General features: G+C 36.3%; 1 protein-coding gene across 3 annotated transcripts in view; it reads right to left on the bottom strand.

Annotated features, from left to right (window-relative positions):
* LOC106777062 (transformation/transcription domain-associated protein) overlaps nt 1-20,791 on the bottom strand; it is a 28,248-nt gene that overhangs the window by 1,277 nt on the left and 6,180 nt on the right. Inside the window, exons 8-33 of one of the 3 annotated variants that reach the window (XM_014664569.2) lie at nt 20,687-20,746; nt 20,369-20,437; nt 18,701-18,782; nt 17,954-18,006; nt 17,792-17,857; nt 16,483-17,715; nt 15,066-16,058; nt 14,648-14,983; nt 13,418-13,673; nt 13,099-13,321; nt 12,623-13,010; nt 11,408-11,557; nt 11,109-11,330; nt 10,774-10,995; nt 8,367-9,014; nt 7,347-7,607; nt 6,916-7,263; nt 5,976-6,388; nt 5,472-5,901; nt 3,566-4,864; nt 3,013-3,282; nt 2,634-2,924; nt 2,063-2,551; nt 1,169-1,600; nt 730-1,008; nt 15-563 (exon numbers count right to left, since the gene is read on the bottom strand). In XM_014664569.2, coding sequence (XP_014520055.1) covers nt 15-563; nt 730-1,008; nt 1,169-1,600; nt 2,063-2,551; nt 2,634-2,924; nt 3,013-3,282; nt 3,566-4,864; nt 5,472-5,901; nt 5,976-6,388; nt 6,916-7,263; nt 7,347-7,607; nt 8,367-9,014; nt 10,774-10,995; nt 11,109-11,330; nt 11,408-11,557; nt 12,623-13,010; nt 13,099-13,321; nt 13,418-13,673; nt 14,648-14,983; nt 15,066-16,058; nt 16,483-17,715; nt 17,792-17,857; nt 17,954-18,006; nt 18,701-18,782; nt 20,369-20,437; nt 20,687-20,746 — 10,062 coding nt within the window. The remainder of the gene's footprint in view (nt 1-14; nt 564-729; nt 1,009-1,168; nt 1,601-2,062; nt 2,552-2,633; nt 2,925-3,012; nt 3,283-3,565; nt 4,865-5,471; nt 5,902-5,975; nt 6,389-6,915; nt 7,264-7,346; nt 7,608-8,366; nt 9,015-10,773; nt 10,996-11,108; nt 11,331-11,407; nt 11,558-12,622; nt 13,011-13,098; nt 13,322-13,417; nt 13,674-14,647; nt 14,984-15,065; nt 16,059-16,482; nt 17,716-17,791; nt 17,858-17,953; nt 18,007-18,700; nt 18,783-20,368; nt 20,438-20,686; nt 20,747-20,791) is intronic. The other 2 variants (XM_014664571.2, XM_022775561.1) reach the window with 2 other exon arrangements.

The raw sequence follows: 20,791 nt of genomic DNA, 5'->3' as shown, positions 1-20,791 counted from the left end.
CGCTCAGTTCTTACCTTAGGTGAAGCCACAGCCTGTGCAGCTGCACACATTGAGGATACGATTAGGCCTTCCACGCCATGGGAGAAGAAGGCTTGCATATTCCTTGTCAGTCTAAATGGGACTGGTTCGTTAAACTCAATCAACCCATTTGCATCATATGCAGGATGAAAATCAGTTTGGAATATTTTTCCAGTGTTCTTAGCAAACAAAATCTTATTCGGAGACCTCCCACCAATTTGTAGCATAAAGGACATGAAACTTGAAAGGGCTAACTGGACGGCAAACTGCTTCTTGAAAGCCCAACTATGGTTGCCACTTGGTAGTGTTTTATACATATACTGCGAAAAAATGTTGTCATTAACAAGATTTTTTGTTATCTCATTATAGGCTTGCAGACGAAGATCAACAACAGCTTCTGGTGATATTTGGCCAGAGATAGCTTGGTTCAACTGCTCCTTGAAATAGGTTATCGGAAGATCTGCCTCACGGTCATTCCTTGCACAATGATTCTCATAGACCTCAAGGAAAGTACTATACATCAAATCATCTTCCACCATGCGAACCTGTCCATACAAAAATACAAGTAAAATTAGAGGATACTTTAAGCAGGTAAAAGTTTAAATTGTAGTCTTGATTTGATAGTCTTTCTTGGTTGCAATCAAGGCCATGGTTCCATCAATCTAAAACTAGTGAAAAGATACAATAATGAACTAAGAAAATTAATTTAACCTGAGACCAAACAGGAATAATTATGGGTGTGTGAATGCATATGTGACGGCGTCTTGATTCCTTGTGCTTCTCAAACATTTGGTTCATCACACGGAAAAGCTGCAATATGCGCTCATCACTTCTAGCATTGGGAGTCAAAGATGTCTGAACAATAAAATGACGTTGGGAGCCATCAGAGCCAATTAGTGTCAAACGGCGAAAACTGCTACCATGCCTCCGCACAATTGGAATATCTGCCGCAACCCTATCCAACTTAACAGTATGATCTGGTGCAATTTCCTGGAACAAAATAAACAAATAGGAATCAGTATGGGATGCACCAAATAGTTCCCGGGTAAACACGGGTCAGTTTAAGGAAATATCAATTCTGTAATATATTGTAGTGCAACACATTCAAATTTTGGCACTTTTTGAAAAGAAAAAATTCAGAATCGGTTACCTGATCAGTGAAATATTGCCCAGGGACTTCAACATCAATAACATGGAAGTCCCGCAATACCTTGCTTTCTTCTTCCAGCTTTAATACTGCTGGAAACCGATCCTCAACGTTGCTTTGAAGAACATTTTTCCAGTGTTTCAACCGCTCAGTCAGTTGAGAGAGGGTAGATGGAAAAGTGGCAGTGCTTTCTGGATCAAGATCTCGTTCAAAATCCTGTTTGTACTCCCTCACAAAATCAACATGCTTATTTACAGCGTCAGCAGAAAAGCAAGCTCTACAAACACCAGAGAGTTCTTTCTTGAGAGACTGAGGAACTTCAGCGGTTGTAGCTGTTGGATATTTATAGCAGCGATGAAGCAAAGCATTAACCACAGCCAGAAGCCTCTCTTCAGGAAGAGTGACAAATCTTGAACCAATTTCTGTTAGCAAGATCTGTGATATAAAAGTTTTGTTATAATAATCCAAGTAACTTCTATTTTAGGTAACACGTAATGCAGATTTTATTTTCAGATACAATGGCACAATTCACAAAAAAGTTATATAAAAAATCATTTTAACTCTTATGCTAGTTCAATCCACATAAACATGAAAGACGAGCTTCCAGGAAGTACCACACAATTAGACAATTTTGCTACAAATCCAAGAATATAAAAATTATCTACTGTCCTTTTTCATGTGGCTTTGTCCATGGTGTATCACTTTATGTTTACTTTGGTACATTGATTCATAGCTCCATTCAATAAATGTGTACAATTATCTCATCGATATTCCTAAGTGCCAGCAGCAATGGTTTTACGCATGCAACAGGGAGAAAGGGTGAATGAAGATGGTGAGGTTGAATAGCACCGTCTTTAAACAAAGTAAAACAACTTAAAAAGTCTGAAAGATGATGACCTCGAGTTCACTAGCCAAATTAGCATGCTTGCCCCTAAGGGCCTCCATTATATCTTTTGCAGCATCAAAAGCACTGGCAGCTGAAGCCACAAAACCTAAAGCACCAGCAGCACGTCTTAAAGTGTTTTGACCACCTTCATTGAGGTTTGCAGAACCTTGCTGCAAAGGTTGGTCATTTCCATTGTGCATGTTGCTTTCTACACTTGTAGACCTTTCAGGTTCTTGCCCATGTGAGTTTCCACCATCATGAGATCCAATTCCACTCGCAGGCTGGGAGCTTTGGTGAGCTTGAATATCAGTTGGCAAGTTACTCCCCCCTGGACCCTGGACTCTTGCATTTCCATCAGCCAACCCACCAAGAGAACCAGTACTAGTACCAGAAACACTTTGTTGTGTTCTTTGTTGAGCCATTGCAATCCTACCAAGTTCAGATTTATTCGCAACATCGCGTCGTTCTAGTAAGTATGTGCGCAACCAATAATACAAAGCCTGAAATTCAGGAGAAGAAACTTGTAAAAATTTAGGATCTACATAATGTGCAATACACAAATGCAATTATGGAAACACTCACCTGAGGATACAACGTTGCAATCTTCATAAGAACAAGTTTACAGTGAGGAGCTTCGGTCCTCTGAAGAGAGAGCAAAAGCTGTGGAATCCAAGAGAGCCAAACCCAATGTGGTATTTGTTCATAGTACTTATCAAATGCCCTTCCAACAGGCTCATTAGACGTATCAAAGCTAAGAAGATAAAGCACACGAGCAAGATGGCTTCTTGAATTGGACACACCAAATTTTATACCTTGCAAAAAGCAGCTGACAGCATATTCCAACCAAATCTCTTCATGAGTTTCTCTGTAAGCCTATTTGAAGTAGATGACAGATAAGTACAAAACTTAGTTAATACTTTATCAGTCATAGAAAGTAACGTGAAAAACAGATTCTAATTACCATATCACAGTAGTCTCCCCAGCTTATCCATCCTTTCGGCAAGTTTTTGAAAAGACTAATGGCATTTGAATAAGCAACATTAGTAGACTCGGAATCATTCAATTTTAACAAGAAATCCCCTTTCAGACGGAAAATTTCAGCCTTATGCTTTGCAGGAAAATACTCTAGATTAGTGCTGTTGATCAGATTAATACCACTTGTAAGTTCTCCCTTACTTTCTAGGTATGCCTTTGCTTGTTCAGTAATCTTAACAAACGCTTCCTGTAAATACTTGACAAAGAGCATATCAGATAAAATCTACACAAGTTCTTAAATTTCAGAGTTCAATACAGTCAAATAAAACGTACTGTGAAAATAAAAAAAGGTATGTTAATGCTGTACAAATAACATACAGATTAATAAGAAAAACTGAACTTGCCATATGATTTTCATGTCAAAATAATCAGAAAAAAATGGAAAACGACCCTCAATGGTTAGGTTCATATAATTAAAAATGTACAGATGATGACAAAAATCAGATAATCCTCTAACTACAGATGACCAGATATCCTACCTGCACTTCCATAGTTGAATGGCCGTATAATTTTTCAAGTATGGTGACACAGACATCAAAAAGGCCTTGCTTGCGAGCAATGTGAGCAAGCCTGTTTACAGTCCACGCTTTGTCTCGGTAACCAAGATGATGAAGTGCTGAATTTGTGGCACCAAAATCTTTGAAAGCATCAATGACAGAGTTGTACATTTCATTCCTCCACTGCAGCAAATCATACCAAACAGACATATTATCCCATTCATTTGGGGTTCTAAGTCTCCATGTCTCAAGGATGTCCTTCAGATCAGCATAAAGGTTCCCTTGCACACCAACCACTGAATTTCCTGAGAGCTTATTTCCATTGGAAATATCTATTAGAATTCTAGCTGACTCTTGAACTTCAACTATTTGTTGGAATTGCTGCAGAAGAGGAATTCTGGAATGAACAGACATTTCAGGCAGCTGCCACCATTGTTCTAGAGCAAGATCAACAGCTTTACCTACCATATTCTCAGCATCCCCCACACCATTTGTATTTTTATCATGAAGAGCAAAGTATGCTTGAATTAGACGAAGCTTTGGAGTTTCTTCCACTTGAGCTTTGGGAATGACATGCTCTTTCATATATGTCCAGTCAGGCAATTTCCAAAGACTGTCAAGCAGAATTTCGTAATTCTCAACACTCTTGCCAAAGTCTGCCAGTGCTTCCCATTGACTAAGTTGACTAGCACAGTATAACCACTGCTCTTCCCATAGACACATCTCAGCCTTAGGCACAGTGTTATTATATGTTCCTTGAGTTGCCTTCACCATGGCTTGATAGAAGAGACTTTGGGCACGATGCCAATAGCCATGCTGAACAAGAGAAAGGCCAGCCCGGGTTTCAGCAGTCACTGATCTCTTCTTCCACAGCCCACATCTCATATCCTCTTCATTGAGCAAACGATAGAGCTCAGCCAGAGACTCGGAGCATTTGGAATCATTGGGGAACAACATAACATGACTTTCCAACAAAGCTAGTGCAATGTGCCATGCATTATAAGTTTTCCCAATATATTTAATAAGCTCGCTTGGCATTCTGGGTTGAGGATGGCTCAACTGAAGCCCTTCTAATAGAGCTTGCACTACATTTGGTCTGTTGGCTTGCTGCTTCTTGTGGTAATCTTTAGACAAAAGATTAATCATTGGTTTTGCAAGTGTTACCTGTTCTTCTTTATGCAATGTAACCCAGACAATTGGAAATACCAGTACCCACAAATGGTACGCAACGTTAGCATCTGTGTGAGCTAGCTCTCTCAAAGGAATTAATAGATCAACCACCTGGAAGAAATTTTATCATTGCGTGAGACTATGAAGTATGTTCCAACAACTGGGCACATCAGATACTTACAAATTTACAATGTGTGACAGAAAACAGTGATAGGTCTGTAGTCCTCAATTTGACAAATCCGAAGTATAAGGCCAAAAAAAGTCTCAAACATTTTAACGTTTTTAACAAACACAAGAACTTTTATACATAACAAGTACTGTGCAACTACCATATCTTGAAACTTCATGATGCAATACAGTAACCAGAGCAATAAAACTCACGATCTACAACTTTAATAAAGAGAGTAAAGTAGTACTTAAGTGATTAAACATTCAGTATGTCAGTAGAAACAAGTTAGTTTATATAAGTATTACTTGTAAACCTTTTTTTGTACAGCTAGTAAGTTTCTTTATACAGATGTAGATTTATTAGTGAGCTACTTAGTACAGCTGTGAGTCTTTATACAGCTGTCAGTAAGCGATGCCTATAAACATATTCTGAACTCATGTTTCAGAACTTGTGATACAATAACAAAAACATTCAGTTCACGTTTAGTTCATTCTTTCTAGTCCTCTTTCAGTTTTATACTAGTACTTAAGCGATTAAACATTCAGTAACCTGGAGTTTGCTCATGCTGTTAAGAAACTGGGCATGCTTATGCACAAGGGTCTCCAGTGTTAGAGGAGCATCCTCAGATCCTTCAAGTACATCATTCACCTTATGTGGCATCCCACTCAATTCCATAATAGAACCTGAAACGAAAAGGGGTTGAACTCTGGCAGAATTTGGAGCTAGTGTAATAGGTTTATCCTCAACCAATATTGCCAGGAGAAGATCAAGGCCTTGCTTGAGCCAGAAGACATCACTCAAAGCCCCCCAGTCTTGAATTTGGATGATAAATTGAAGTCTGGTAAAAAGAGTTTTTCCAAGAGACTCGTGATAGAGAGAGAAAAATTTCATCCTAACTTCTGGATCCTTGGCTCGTAAACCAAGCATATATAGCCTTTCCACCTTCTGAAAAATCTCTTGACGCAAAGGTAAAGGGTATCTGGAAATCATTTAAAAAATAAGACAGAATACATTTCAAGCATAGCACAGATAAACTTAAGATGAATAACTTACTTATTTGAATCTGCACAAATCCCGTATAGAAGTTCAAGATATTTCCTATCCCACTCTTCCAGAGCAACTGGTGTGAAATTTTGCTTGTCAACTTGTGACAGCTTTTGAAGAAAAGAAACTATCTCCTTGGGGGTGAGAAAGGAACCTGGCGTGATTGGAGTTCCTTGTTTACAGAAGTCATCTTCAACCCACCCTTTAACCACATCAAGTATGCAAAGAAGTACACTTGCATCAATTGCTTTCTCCGACAGTAAAGCATTCAATATTTGAGACACAGACCGCTTGCACTCAGAAACAACCATCACTCTATCAGTGATAAGTTTCAAAATTGATTTTACATTTGAAATAACTGCTCCAACATCAGCACCTTGACGAGAAGATGTGACTGCTGAATCTGGATCTGTTCTCTGACCCTTATAATGTATGAAAATTTATCAAAACTTGAAACATAAAAACAGATCACACGAACTTCTTATAGATTTAAAAAACAAATAACACAATAGACAAGACAAAATATATGCTAATCACACTAGAATGGTTGGATAGATTTGATTTAATACTAGAAAGAAGTCCAAAATATATGCTACATTACACCACGGAATTAATTGTCAAGCAGCATATATTAACAATATAAATAAATAAAACTTCAATGTATCCAAAAGAAAAATAGAGGAACTGAAACAAACACAACTACTTCAATATGGATAAAATTCGAAGTTTATAGTCAGTATAATAAGCTTTTGCTGAGTGAGGTTAAAAAAATTAGATAAAAAAAGCAATTTAAATCATGCATGTGCATACCGATTTATCATGTATATTTTCCCACTAAATTCTAAGTATTAATTTTGTTTCTACAATAATTTCTATTTTAATATAGAAATTCATTCTATACCTGAAACTTAATAGAATATTATTAATTCAAAAAGGAAAACCAACATACTTGTCTTAAATGAGGCCCTGCCGCTGAACCCATATCTCTTTGCAGCCGTTGAAGAATGCGAACCAAAATTAAAGGATCAACAAAGTTCCTTTGTACCTCTGTCAAGGTTTTTATGACAAGCAATAGGAAACTAATTGAACTAGCATTATTGTCATCACTTGCCGTTTGAGGAGCTGTGACAGTGGTAGCATGCTTCTGTATCAAATCATCAAGCTTCTGGTACAATAACTTAACATCTGCAGGTGTGGTAGTTGCTTCTTGAGGAAAAGCAACAAAAATCATCCTCAACAGTGAGCAAAAAGATTTGCCAGCATCTAACAGTTTATGCTTGAAACATGGTTCAAGAATCTGGAAGAAAAATACAATTAATATCAAAACTGAATCACTGAAGAAATATATAAAAAAAAAAAACAATATAATGTTAGACCCACTTGAGAAATCTGATTAATGTTATTTCTTATGAACAAGTGAGGTTGTTTCTCTAACACTTTGTTCATGACATCCAAACCCTGTGCAAGTGCAGTGGATGGATCCTTTGTTTGAGATGGCTGTATACTGCTCAGAAGCTTTTCCAAATAATTAAATTTGACATTAGCATTCGGCCACACCTCCAAAGCTTGTGAAAGTAGCTCCAGAGCTTGTTTGTACATGGCACTTGCCTCTTTGTCCTTTGGTTCTATGACCAGAGCAACCTAATGACATAAATAAGAGATAATCATCAATAACATCCTTATTAAAAACAGAATGTTTTAAGAGTAGTTGCGAATGCATTGAGAATCTTTTCAACAAGCAAACATATTTTGGCCATGGTATGAAAGTACTCTGTATCATTCATTTTTATTCATATACATACATGTCATTTCTGGACACCAAAGGATAGATGACTATGATTAAGAAGCACAAATATAACTCAGGACACAAATTTGGTAAAATTTTATTCAGGACATGTCACAGTTATAGAGTAACATAAAATTAAACTAAACTACATAAAAATCTTTAATAAAAGGAGAGAATGTTGAAATAAATATTCTAAAAATGAGAAGAAGTCACAGTACACATGATAAAATGTTAAAGCTATCTAATTATCATTGTATCCAAGTTGTATAAATTAAGAAATAAAAGTAAATTATTAAAACTCAGCTGAAATTATTCATGACCACACAACTTCATGGCAGGCAGGTACTACTATGTAAAATACACAGCCAGCTATAAATTAGAAGTGTCCGTGATTAGGCAAGAGAATATTGTAATATTAAGAAAATAATAAGTTATCTTTTGAACCCTTAATCCACAAAGATGGCAATCATTAGGGAAAGCAGCTGCAATTTCAATATCACAACATTAAATATTGAAAGTGTGTTTCCAAGATGTTAAATTATCTTGCAATGAATTAGCCAAATGGCATCATCACCATAAAAAACGTAAGAAAGCAGGTTAGAAATAAGCCTCACTCTGATAAGAAAATTGATAATCATTTCCTCCATTGCAGCATTTGGTTTAAATTCTTCATCAGGTTGAGTGCCAGATCCAGGGGTTTCTATGTTAGTTATTGATGAAGGACCACCAGGTGACATGACACACATGGATTGCAGGCCAGGTTCTGCTTTTACTCGCTTAGTTGTATCTTCAGGAAATGTAGACCCATCCACAGATCGCTTAGAATCAGCTGAGCTAGGATTAAAGACATCATTGATTTGGTTGGGTGCATCAGAATCGGCAACAACTTTCATCTCATTTTGTCTTTGCCTCTCCCAGTTAACAACTAATCCAGCAAGTTCAATGGCAAGTCGTCTGTTTTCTGCTGTGGTATTATAAGGCAATCCAAGCCGGCTAAGAGAATTCACCATCTGAGGAACAAATTGTGCTCTGCAGCTATAGAAGAGATCGGAATGCCGGACTATAAGTTGGAATATGTGAATAAGATTGGGAATTGAATGACCTTCTTCTACAAGGATTTTCTTAGTGTATCTTATCCATATGGGCATTCGAGAATCACCAAGGGGCAAACGTCGTGGCAGTGCTGGCATTAGAATGTCAAGAGCTTGCTTGACCAACATTTTATTTTCCGGTTGGCAAGTCCTGAGAAGAGCAACAAAAACCTGCAGTTGCAAATCAGAGTCAGGGTATAGATATACATGTTATTTTTTTATTAATTACCATTTTAGTCTTGTTATTTATTTATTTCATTCAATTTGGTCTCAATTTCCATAAAAGGTTCAATCATGTCCCTTAATCTTTAAGAACACGACAATGTGACCACTTTCCATCCAATTAGCAGCAGTGTTATTAAAAAACGAAAATTGATGGATTTGATTTAAAACTACCAACTTCAGTTTCAAGATACGATAGGGTCACATTTTTTAAATTTAGAGACTTGATTGAACCTTTTCATGAGAGATTCAGTTGGATACACAATAAGGGAGTCTTTCAAAACACATTCATATTTCAGATAAAGCCAACAACTTCTGCTTAGCTAGTCTCAGTAATAAATTCAATCTAGAGGCATCTAGTTTCAACCTGAGATCTGCAAGTACTCCTAAAACAAAGAAGTTATCTCCAGCTTGTCAAATCCATAAAAATCATAAAAGGATGAGGACGAGTAAACCTTGATTGATGTTTAAATTGACAATTTCGAAGAGCAAGCAAAATATTTTGGTTGCCCCTAGGCTACTAGATCAATTAGTTTAAAGACATAGACAGATTGGTGCAAATCAGGCGACGAGCATTCAAAACTCCAAAAATTTGCAATTCATGTAGTTTACTCCGGATAAATTTTTGTTCTTGGTTGTATTCATTTTGTAAACAAATTTATGATATCTTGAATTCATTCTGCACGAGATCCTGTTGTCTCTTGAGTTCATTCTGCATGAGCTTTTATTGTTTAGCATAATTTATTTAGCATGAGTTTCTATTGTTTAGATTCACACGTAGCTTCTCTAGAAGTGAGCATAATTGGAGTTCTTCTGAGATGATAAGTTAATATTAATTAAAGTATATCTCTAGAATAGAATCGTTAGTCCACTACTTGTTCACCATATTTATAATTGCGTATGTTTAGGTTCACACAAAGAGAAGGAACAGGCTAAAGCAAAGCACAATGACTGTTGTATTTGTGATGGCTAATTCAAGATTAGCTAACAAGAAAACAAGAAAACCAGTTCGTATGATGTTGAGTAGTTAATGGAAGATGAAAACTTGGATTTGGATGAAAACTTAGCTCCTATCGAAGTTGAGGAGGACCTGGAACTAGAAATGATAGAATTGAAGGTTATTTTTATAAGGACTTTTTGTGTTGTAACTAGGATAGAATTCCTATTTGGAAATAATATGGAGCTATTGGTTTACTGTTTTGTAACTAGGATGGGGTGTTTACACCTATTGACTTCTTTTATATGTTTATTGTATTGTTTTTGTTTGTCATGTTGAATTGATGTTCAATTAAGAGTTTTGAGTAAGATATAATGAATTTCATAAATTTTGTAGGATCTTACAATCTGTCATACGATTATTTAGGATCCACACTTCCCTTTCTGATCCTGAGTAAGATCTCAATTTTGCCTACCTTGGTTGTAATAGACTCTTAGAGATGTTAATTTAAATCACATTGTAACAGCCTCACATCTATAACTAACTTTGCTACAGGAATCCTTTCAGCATCTCTACAAATAGGTGTTCCTTGCACGTAAAGACAATTATATTTTTCAGATCAATAATTCTCTCAATACAAACTCAAATCTGTCCCTCAGCTCTCTTGAACTTTTCACCACTTTCTCCCATTTCCTTTCAGTTTCCCACCTGCTCACGTTTACAAGATACTATATGAGTAAGGAACATTTAGAAGAAGTCAATGTTTCATACCTGGAGTATTATTTTTTCAGGGGCTTGATATGCCTCCAAGAAATGGCAAACATTCACAAATGCCCATTGTTTGCTAGCTGTGTCTTCTCGCTTAAGATGATTCCACCCAAACTTTATCAATTCCTTCCTATGATGGACAAGATCATTCTGAAGATATTTAAGAAGCAAGGTGGCAAGCTGCAGTAGTTCTATTCTTAATGGCTCATCATACTCAGCAGAAACCTACAGAAAATGGAAACTATGTATTGTGAGACATCATACGTCTATGTCAAAAACAGAATCATGAAGATTTCAACAAAAGGACAAATGAGAAATTAAACATGATAAGGACATACCTCCTCTGGAGGATCAAGAAGTTTATCAACAATTGTCTTTATAATTCCAGGATCAACAACTTCCCAACTTTGACCATTTTGAAAGGCATGTGCAAGCATAGGAAGAATAAGCATTTGCATCACAGTAACCAAATGGTCGTGACCAAGTTGTTTTGATTGGAAAAGGCTGAGAAAATGCAGTAAAAGAGCCTTTTTCATGCCTGGAGGATAACCTTCTGCAACCTAAAAGTCAGCAAAAAATTCAAATACAAGAAGGAACCCAGATATTAACAGAAATTTCAAAACCGATTATCAAGTACCTCAATAATGTAAAACTCCTTTAGGAATGTGTAGTCAATCCGACTGTGAAATAAGAATATGGTAAGTATATCAAAGAGAACATTCACTTCGTTTTTGTCATGTCTCAAGTAATTAAGAAAGCATTTGACAAGCCATTTACTTTCTTTAACCTGCGATTTCATAATGACCATGAAAACAAGTTAACCAGCCACTTAAAAGACAAGTCAAATTAATGAATGTGCAGTTAAAAAACTATCTAAAAGAATAAAATGATAGATTAGACAAACCATGAGAAAAGAAAAACAAAATTAATCAAAAATCAGCCTCCGACCAAGGTAAAAACTTTAAAATACCATGAGTACTAATTTCACATCAGAAAACAAAGCAACAATACTAACTTTGATGATGAAAGAAGTAACGGATACAGTATCCACATTAATTCTCTAATGGCATGTAGATGTAGAACAACAAAATAAAAAATGAAAATAACTATAAATGTAACTTAGCCTCAGATTGTTTGCAAGGAAAAATGAGCTTCAATATACTAAGTAGTAAGGCTAAAATGTTAAGTGATGACATTGCATCGGTGATGCTAAAACATAATTGGAGAGGGGTGGAGATGCAACAAAAAGATATGCCACGAATCTATAAATATTCCTCGTGAAATCCAAAGTGAAGATATCTAAAAAAAAAAACAATATATCAATACAAACAATATGGTCAAGGCAGAAAACGTTTAATATGCAAAAGTTAATTCAAAAGTAGACTGCAATGAAGTGGCAACTTCTCCAATATGTGCAAGTGCATAAGGCAAAGCCGAGGGTTAATAGATGGCTTAAGAAAAACAAATTCAAAAGTTGGTAACTGAAACAGACAAGTTAATTGACGGAAAATAGCATCAAAAGGATGAGTTTTCAAGGCTAAATATGACTAATCATTCCCTTCTCCAAGCTGCTATTTTGTAAAATCAAATGGTACTGACATGACCAGCGTCTGCAATGCTGAATTGAAAATCAAGAGCCCATCTTCCCATTATTCTACACTATTACAATTAACTTAGGGCAAAAGCTGATCAGATAAGAAGCAAAGAACACAAACACAATTAAAACTGTTAAATATTTTTACATGCCATGAAATTGAAATAGTTCATGCAATCATTGAATAATAGAAACAAGAAATCATTAAAAAATACACAATCAATAATGATGACACAACACTAAACATTCTGTACTTACTTGCACTAGGTTAAGCTCCTGTTCCTTTTGCAAGCGAGATATTCTTGCAGGTGACTTCCAAACAAGTACCAATGTATCAAAAACACTACGATTACTTTGTAACCAACCAGGGATTAATTTAACCAGGGTTTTTACAAGTGCTAGTCCCTGAAAGTAAGCATCAGATGTTGTACTGGGAGGAGGAGCAGGTGGATTAGAAGCATCAGTTGATGGTGCAACACTTTCTTCACCTAATAAAGTAGTATGTGTACTTGTGGATGCTGGAGTCATTGTCACATCAGATTTGGGAAGAAAATCAGAGAATGCGCTTGCAAGAATCTTTTGTGGTGATTTTGCAAGTTCATCTCTTAATGGTTGGCCAGCTTCTGAACGAATTATATACATGAAACTAAATTTACAGTAAAAAACAAAAAGAAAAGAGATAAGCAACCAATCTTACGAGGTATATAATTAAAGTTCTGCAATCTAAAACTTACCGCCTGAAATACTTTGGTTCACTTAATCGAGCAAGAAAATAGTCTACTGCAAGGGATGCATATCTATTTAAAAACTTTGTGAGTGGAAGGCGATATGGACTATTGATTTCACTATAAACTTGTCCTGGGGGTAGAGCTCCTTCCAAATCAATTGTCAAGGTTACAAGTTCATCCAGGAACTTTGAGGCAGCGGGAGGAAGCAAATGAAAAAGCTCAATTATAGCTACAACAATAGAAAAGACATATCAGCACAAGTATGATCGGTGGAAGTTGAATTAGATAAACTTGCATTAAATAGGTTAGACCATAGATGTAAAACCTGCAGCAATCTTTGGTTCTTCACCAGCCTTCCACGACTTCTGACTTTGTGCCAACTTCTCAGGCTCCAACCACCTCTTGAGATGCTCTAGAAGTTTTCCACCCAAAGTAACATTAAACCAGTTCGATAACAGTTCGAGCAGGCGAGCAAGACCAAGCAGAAGAGGCATACTAAGATTTTTTGTGTGTGCTAAATTCACCAATATAGGCCTAAGGCTGCTTTGTAGAAGTTCTTTGGGCATCCTTTGATTAATAACCTAGGTAAACAGGGTGACAAAGATGTAAATGAGGTTCAAAATTGATTCTATGCTAATACCAATTAGCATGCAAACTAAAGCAAATATTCACACGGATGTTCGCAATGATGCTCAGTCACATGGAACCTTAGGCTTGGCAATCCTAATTCGTATGTAATGCCAATGATTTAAAAAATGTAGTCTTGCACCATTGAATAAAAAGTAATACAACTTTCTGCAAATGATATGGCATTTCAAGCTGACTTTTCTGAAGGTTAAAAAAGTTTTTTTTCAAATATTAACGTGTTGCTATCCATATGGAAGTGTTGGCTAGTTTCCAAGTTGTTTAGAAGTGTCAGATTAATTAGAAGGATTTCAAATGTGTTAACAAGTGTGGGGTAAGTGTTGATGTCAGAAAAATGTCTGAAACTGCGACCTTCACACAGAAGCTGCATCCGTGCTTTATATGTTGAGTCCCTAACCAAAGGAAGGAGGAGGAAGGCAGGAATGTAGATGAAGGGATAGGGGAATGAAGAGAAACGTCAGATTTGTAAAAGGTGAGTTATCTATTCCTATAATTTGAAAAAGAAAATCTCTTCAACAGTTCTTGTGAATCTTAATGATCTATGATCTCATAGATTCATGAGAATAAGGAAAATAGGGAATTGACAAAAATTCTTAAATTCTCACCATAAAATTTGTACTTTTTAGCTTGTGTACTGGTGTTTCATGAACTATTCAACTTGAATTGGAAATATTCAGTATAGCATCCATCCTGGGATCCACTATACAATTATAGCATTTTGGGGTATGGCTGCTCCACTATATGGGATTGATAACTATGACTGACACAAATGATCATGGATCATATGCATGAAGAGTTCAAATATTCTATCAAATTACAGGTGTGCATATCACTAGGAATAAATCTGTACATGTGTTGCAATCAAGCAAATGAAGAAGCAAAAGTTATATATCATAAATGTTAACTGTACCTGCCGCAGGCCCTCTTTTGCAACAACAACAATTTCTGGTGTTCGACAGGTTAAAGACTTGAAAAATATTGAAATAATCTTGGCACACAACTCGGAGTGGTTTTGAGTTTTAAAATCAGCCCATGCCATTGTTGTACAAAGCAGTTCAATGCAAGCAGTACGAAGTTTAGTCAATGATGTCATCACTTTAGGGTTGATAAACTTAGCAACCCAGGCAGTGTCATCAGATTCTGCTATTTGCAAGGCTTCTTGCAGGAAGTTAACTAACTCTGGTGTCAACTTGAGAAGAGGTGGCCTCAATGCTAGGCAGAAATTCAATGCTGTAACTGTTCCAACCTACACAAGATATAATAAACTAGTAAAAAGATAAAAGCTAAAGAAAGATCAAATAAACCACCATCAGCAAAAGAACATGTACCTGTTGATCAACAGTCTTCAACTTGAGTGATCGCACAATAAGAGGCTGGAGAAAAGGCTGATATAGTGGCTCTAGTAATTCTGACACCTCACTACCAGTCCTGCTAGCTAAAAGTGCCAAGCATGATTGTACATTCTTCCTCACAGTGATAGATGCATTCTGGTTGAACAATTCTTGAGCGAGAAAATCAACAACTCCTTGAAAGCTCTGCTTTCGTGCCTCACTGTTAGCTTCATCAACATTATTTACCACTCGAAGAACTTGAGTAAGCACTTGACTTGTCTCCTCCTGCTCCTTGCTAGCATATATGGGAAGCTTTTTAAGAACATATATTAGACCACGCACAATTCTTACTTGAAAAAGGCAAAGAGTCTCAACAGTGACCTTTCCAACCAAAGCACCAAGTCCCATGACGCCACCCATTTGAGCTTGCCATGTAAGCCCATAGCAACAGTGCAGAAGACGAGGCAACAGTTGTTCAAATACAGGTACACGAACACTAGGAGGTGGAGAATATACAGGATTCATTGATGGACTAGAGACGATCATAGGTGTACCTGGCCCTCTGGACATTATGAAGTCAGTATGTTTTGAACGAGCAAGAAATACAAGTGTTTCTGCAAACACATTTAAAGCCCCAAGAGCAGCTCTGGCATGAAGCCTGTTTTCATCTGCTAGTACATCAACTAAAGCATCCAAGAATATTAGGGGGTCCAGCTCCTTCAAATTTGAACAAGCATTGCTTTTTAGCCTAGAACCAACATGAACGTTATTTGAGAGTGATGAACCCCCAAGTGCTGCTACTGATACATTGCTAGATGAAGAATCAATGTGAAATATTACTGCAAAATGTCGACATATATTGACAACAAAATCATCTGTGGGATCTGTGAGATCTGTCTCACCATTGGCAGCAATGACAGTCATCAAAAGAATTTTAAAAACAGACTTCTCAGCCATAAGTTGGGTCTTTGTCTTTACACCTAAGTCGGCCTGAAAATAAAGTGTCATATTTTTGCTGAAATAATACGGTACAGTATAAACCCATCTAACTTGTACAAGTACTCAGGAAAATATTGGAAAGGATAAAAGACCAGTTACATATTATTGCAGAAACATTATACTACATATAGACCCATCTAACTTATGTAAGTACTCTCAATATATATTGGGGAGGATAAGAAACCAATTTAAGTAGATAGTACCTAAAGGTAACCACACTTAAATAAGTATAATGTGATAGAGAAAAAAGAAACTAACAGTAATCAACAGTAGCAGAATTTTTATAATTTAATTAGACCATCATGGAAGAGAGATTGATGAATACAGTAAACTGAGTTATTTAGCTACACAAATCTATCAAAAGTGTCAGCACAAATTTATACAGGATATTAAGTGTACTTAATAACAAACTAACCTTGACATCCATTAACTCAGACCTCCGCGACGTTTGATCAACTGTAGAAACTAACAACGCAGATAGTTGCTTCGACGTAGATCCATCATCAGTAACATTTCCAGGCAAATTGAGCTGAGATGACAGGCACACCCGAAGAAATTTTAGAGCTTGCTTCCGATAGAAAGCATCCATACCACAATTTTTGTTCATTACAGCTTCCACAGCAAGATTTATGCATCGATCAAGTGGCACCAAGAATGGAGTTGCAGGCTCAAATGTCAAAATCAGGCGAAGCCCATGCTCAGGATTCTCCTTACACTCAAGTGCAAGAGGTTCTTTGAGAAATCGTCTGTTTCGGCCTCCTAACTTGCCAAGAAGCTGCAATGCTTTTGCACCCCAAGGATAAGGAGCCGGTCTTAAGTGAGACCACAAGGCAAGAATCACCTCAGACATAACACTAGCCATAATGGGTTCAAGAAAATCAGGATTTAAACTATCAACCCAAAACTCAAGGGTTCTTAAACCAAGACTCACTAATTCATCACTTCCCTTCAGACATAATACCAAAGGCTTCATAAGACGAGAAAGGTATGGTAAAAGAGAGCTTAAACGTGCAGGTAAGGTCAAGCAGAGCTCCAATAAAAGATCTCTCATATCTTCTGCAGTTGGCCCTTCCAACATAGCAAGCAGCATATTGAGGCAGGGCTGCAACATGGGCACCAAGTCACGGAGCAAAAGTTCATATTTGCACCCTGAAAGTGCCTTGAACATTGTACGAAGCAACTGCATGTAGCCAAGAGGTTTTTCTACTTCAGTAGCATTTTTCATGCAAAATTCCATTATAACAGGAGCATGAGGCTGCAAAATCCGTTCAAAATCAGCTGGTGCTTTGGTAACAGCACCAAATATAAATCGAAAGAGATGCAAAACCAATTTTGCAGCAGGTGAATCTGGTTGCTTCAAGGCGTCAAGTTTTCCGCTCACAAGAAAATTAACAAGAACATCTGCAAATGGCCGGTACACTTTTGGGGCTGATAGAAGGGTAGAGAATATATGGACAAGTTGATTGTTGGAGATCATGCAATCAAAAAGCTCAGACATACACAGAGAAAACATATCCATCAGATCTCGAGGTTCCATAATGGCCAAAATTTGTGAGAAGAGATGCATCATTTCCCTCTCCTCTTCCTTCTCCTTGAAAAGAGCTAAGCAATGAACACCACTTTTTAAAACACCAGAAGCTTTGCATACCTACACAAGAATCTTAAGTCAACTTTGCCCTTAAACCTAAAAACACAGATGTTAAAGTTAAGCCTATCTGTAGTACCTCATCTTCTCTCATGCCCCTTAATGCTTGAGGTGGGGATAGATTGGAAGATGGTGAGACAAGAGTCTGTAATGATCCACAGATAGGCAAATTCATATTTGAGAAATGATACATGTGTTAAATGGCAAGATAAAATCCATAGGCAGAAATTATTTTCATTACCTGAGGCCTAGGGGAATGTGCATGGGTGATGCTCCATATTATGGTCTTCATTCCTGAAAGTTGTAAGAAAAGTATTAAAAACGTATACATATAATAAAAAAGTGTACATTTAGCAGACATAAAATAAGGTGTCAAAAGCAATAAAATTACATTGAACATATGTCACTCCTAAAGATAAGAAACTAGTAGGGTTGACAACAGACCAAATTCAATCAGTAAATCTAACCAAAACCAATCCAAACTAGAGAAACACAGGTTCATTTGAATATTCGTATTAAAATGGATCAAAAAGAGCTTGACAGGACCAACAACCAAATTGGGTAGAAGATCATTCAATCTCATCCAATGAAAGCGCAATCTTAGTTTTATTTTTTCTATTTAATTTGGATTTATTATTAATGGTTATAAAAATTAATGTGTGTGTAGATGTGTGTGGCTATGCACGGACGTGTGCACATGATACCAAATTTTATCACTGTTTATTTTCTATAATGTTTCATTTTAATAACAACTAGAACATAATAAATAAATAGAATAAAAAAGTATATATAACAATCCAACGACTTGATCAGATTCCAACCATTTAAACAAGTTGATTTGGGTCAGGTAAGTTGAAAAAATTCAACAGCAAAGATCTAATCCATCCCAGTTACAATTAAACACGTTGGAATTCATTTTGTCAAACTTCATTCAGCCCAAACCATGATCACCCTTAAGTGCAACAGAAGGTTTAAGGATACAAATTACCCATCACTAATGTTTTTATCAAATGTTTGCAATCATTTACTTCCTTTGAATGCTCTACAGGAACTTGCAAAGCCAAAACTGCCTGCAAAAAAAAGGACAACATCACACAGAGCCAAAGACAAATGATGATCTAACCATCATTAAAAACAATTTCAACTCAACATATATTATCAAACCATAACTATAAACAACTATGTATTGTCATTTCACAAGAAAAAACTGGAGTCTACAGACACTAGATTTGTAAACTCCAATGAACAATTAGCTGACATATTCACCAAATCTCAAAGAGGACAGATGATCAATTATATGACCTATATGTTCTAACTTAAGAGAGTGTTATAGTTATAGAAATAAGGATATATGTATGCTCTAACATGAGAGAGAGTGTTATAATTATAGAAATAAGGATTTGATCCTATATAATATACTATACTATACTATACCATATTTTAGTCATATCTTAAATGGACGTGAGATCTCTAACATACTTTCTCATGCCAGTGATCAGACATTTCAAGCATGGGTCTTGATATTTGTTAATGGTCCGATAGCAAGTGGTACGATAGGTCTAAAAAACCACACCAGGATAGATTCTAGTGTCATCTTAGAATTTAACCCTAATACAACCTCATAGAACCAGTTTGCAAAATAAGGTTTATACCTACTTATATACTATCTTTCAGTCCTATCTCTAGTTGATGTGATATCTCCAAAACATCTCATCATGCCAGTGAATGGAAATCTAAAGCATGGGACTAGATATTTGTGAGGAGATGCCCTTGAAGGAGAGCTCTCCTGTTTTTTGTTCTTTTCATTCTACTAAACAAACAACCTTTCTTTTCTTTCTCGTTTCAATTCTTGGTTCCTAACACAATCAAACAAAACCAAGTTACAAAGTGAGGCCTTTACCTGCTTCTATACTAAAGTTTGGTCATATATCTAGTTGACATGAGATCTCCAACACAAAGCAGCGCTCTTTTTTCACACTAGAATTTCCAGTCAATTACACAAAAATAAAAGACAACCCCTCCTCACTTGGCCAAAATTTTTATTTAAAACCCACAAATCCCAACGCCCACTAATCTCCCTTTCTTATTTCTTTTAAAATACACGTGTTAAGTTTGTTTGGATAGTTCAGTCTGTTGCCCAACAAAAGGTGAGTTAATAGAAGTTGTAGACATGATCACATCAATTTGTACTAGATGCAGGAAAACAAACCGATCTGGCCTGTTTAAGGCCTATCTGCAAAGACCGCATTTTAATTGGATACAATGTCCACAAAATAAATGGCTTTTATCTTGAGTCTGTATATGCTCCACAAAAGTCTGTTTGAGGGTACATTTTAAGCATCATATCCTCATCTCTTATAAACAAGAATGAGCAGTTCATTTAAATCCTTCAATATTCACTTATAATTGCTAAAAAAGAATAAGTAGTCTCTCCTTGATTTCAAAAGTAATTCAAGACGGATAACTGTTAACCATCAAAGTTTATTTCCTTTCTCTACAAGTGAGTAATATTTCTTTGTTTATTTCCAAAAAATGCAAACATAGCTCAAAACAATGCAAATCATGACAATCTGCCAGCATGCCAAATGTGAAGATAAATATCTAAGTGCCATTATATAGCCTGAAACAAAATCACAAAAAGAACTTTTATAATAACCTGCACAGGGAGTTCAAGCTTTGATCTCAAGGTAGCACGATCCTTTCCTTCCTCACCTTCCTCCAAAAGCTATAAAAAAATAACAGTAAATCATATTACTAAAAGATTATGAAGATATGCAGTAACAATTACCCACAGATTCAAATTAATAAAAGTAAAATGCAATGAACTTTAAACATTGTGAGACAAATTAGAGATTACTGATCAACCACTGGAGCAAAAAGGGCTCAGGTGGTAAACCAACTCATTATAATTATGCACAATTATAATGAGGCAATAGTTAAACATGACATGGAATTATAAATTGACTCAAGTAACCTGGGGAATTGTCCGTTTGAAAGTACTGAATTTCCCAACAAAAGCATCCAGAATGCGGCCCTATAAAACAACATAATTAACATCAATGCGATAAGTGAATGAAGT

The sequence above is a fragment of the Vigna radiata genome, chromosome 11 (genome assembly GCF_000741045.1).
Source record: "Vigna radiata var. radiata cultivar VC1973A chromosome 11, Vradiata_ver6, whole genome shotgun sequence".
NCBI classification, from domain to species: Eukaryota; Viridiplantae; Streptophyta; class Magnoliopsida; order Fabales; family Fabaceae; genus Vigna; species Vigna radiata.
This window is presented reverse-complemented; position numbering and strand designations above follow the sequence as displayed.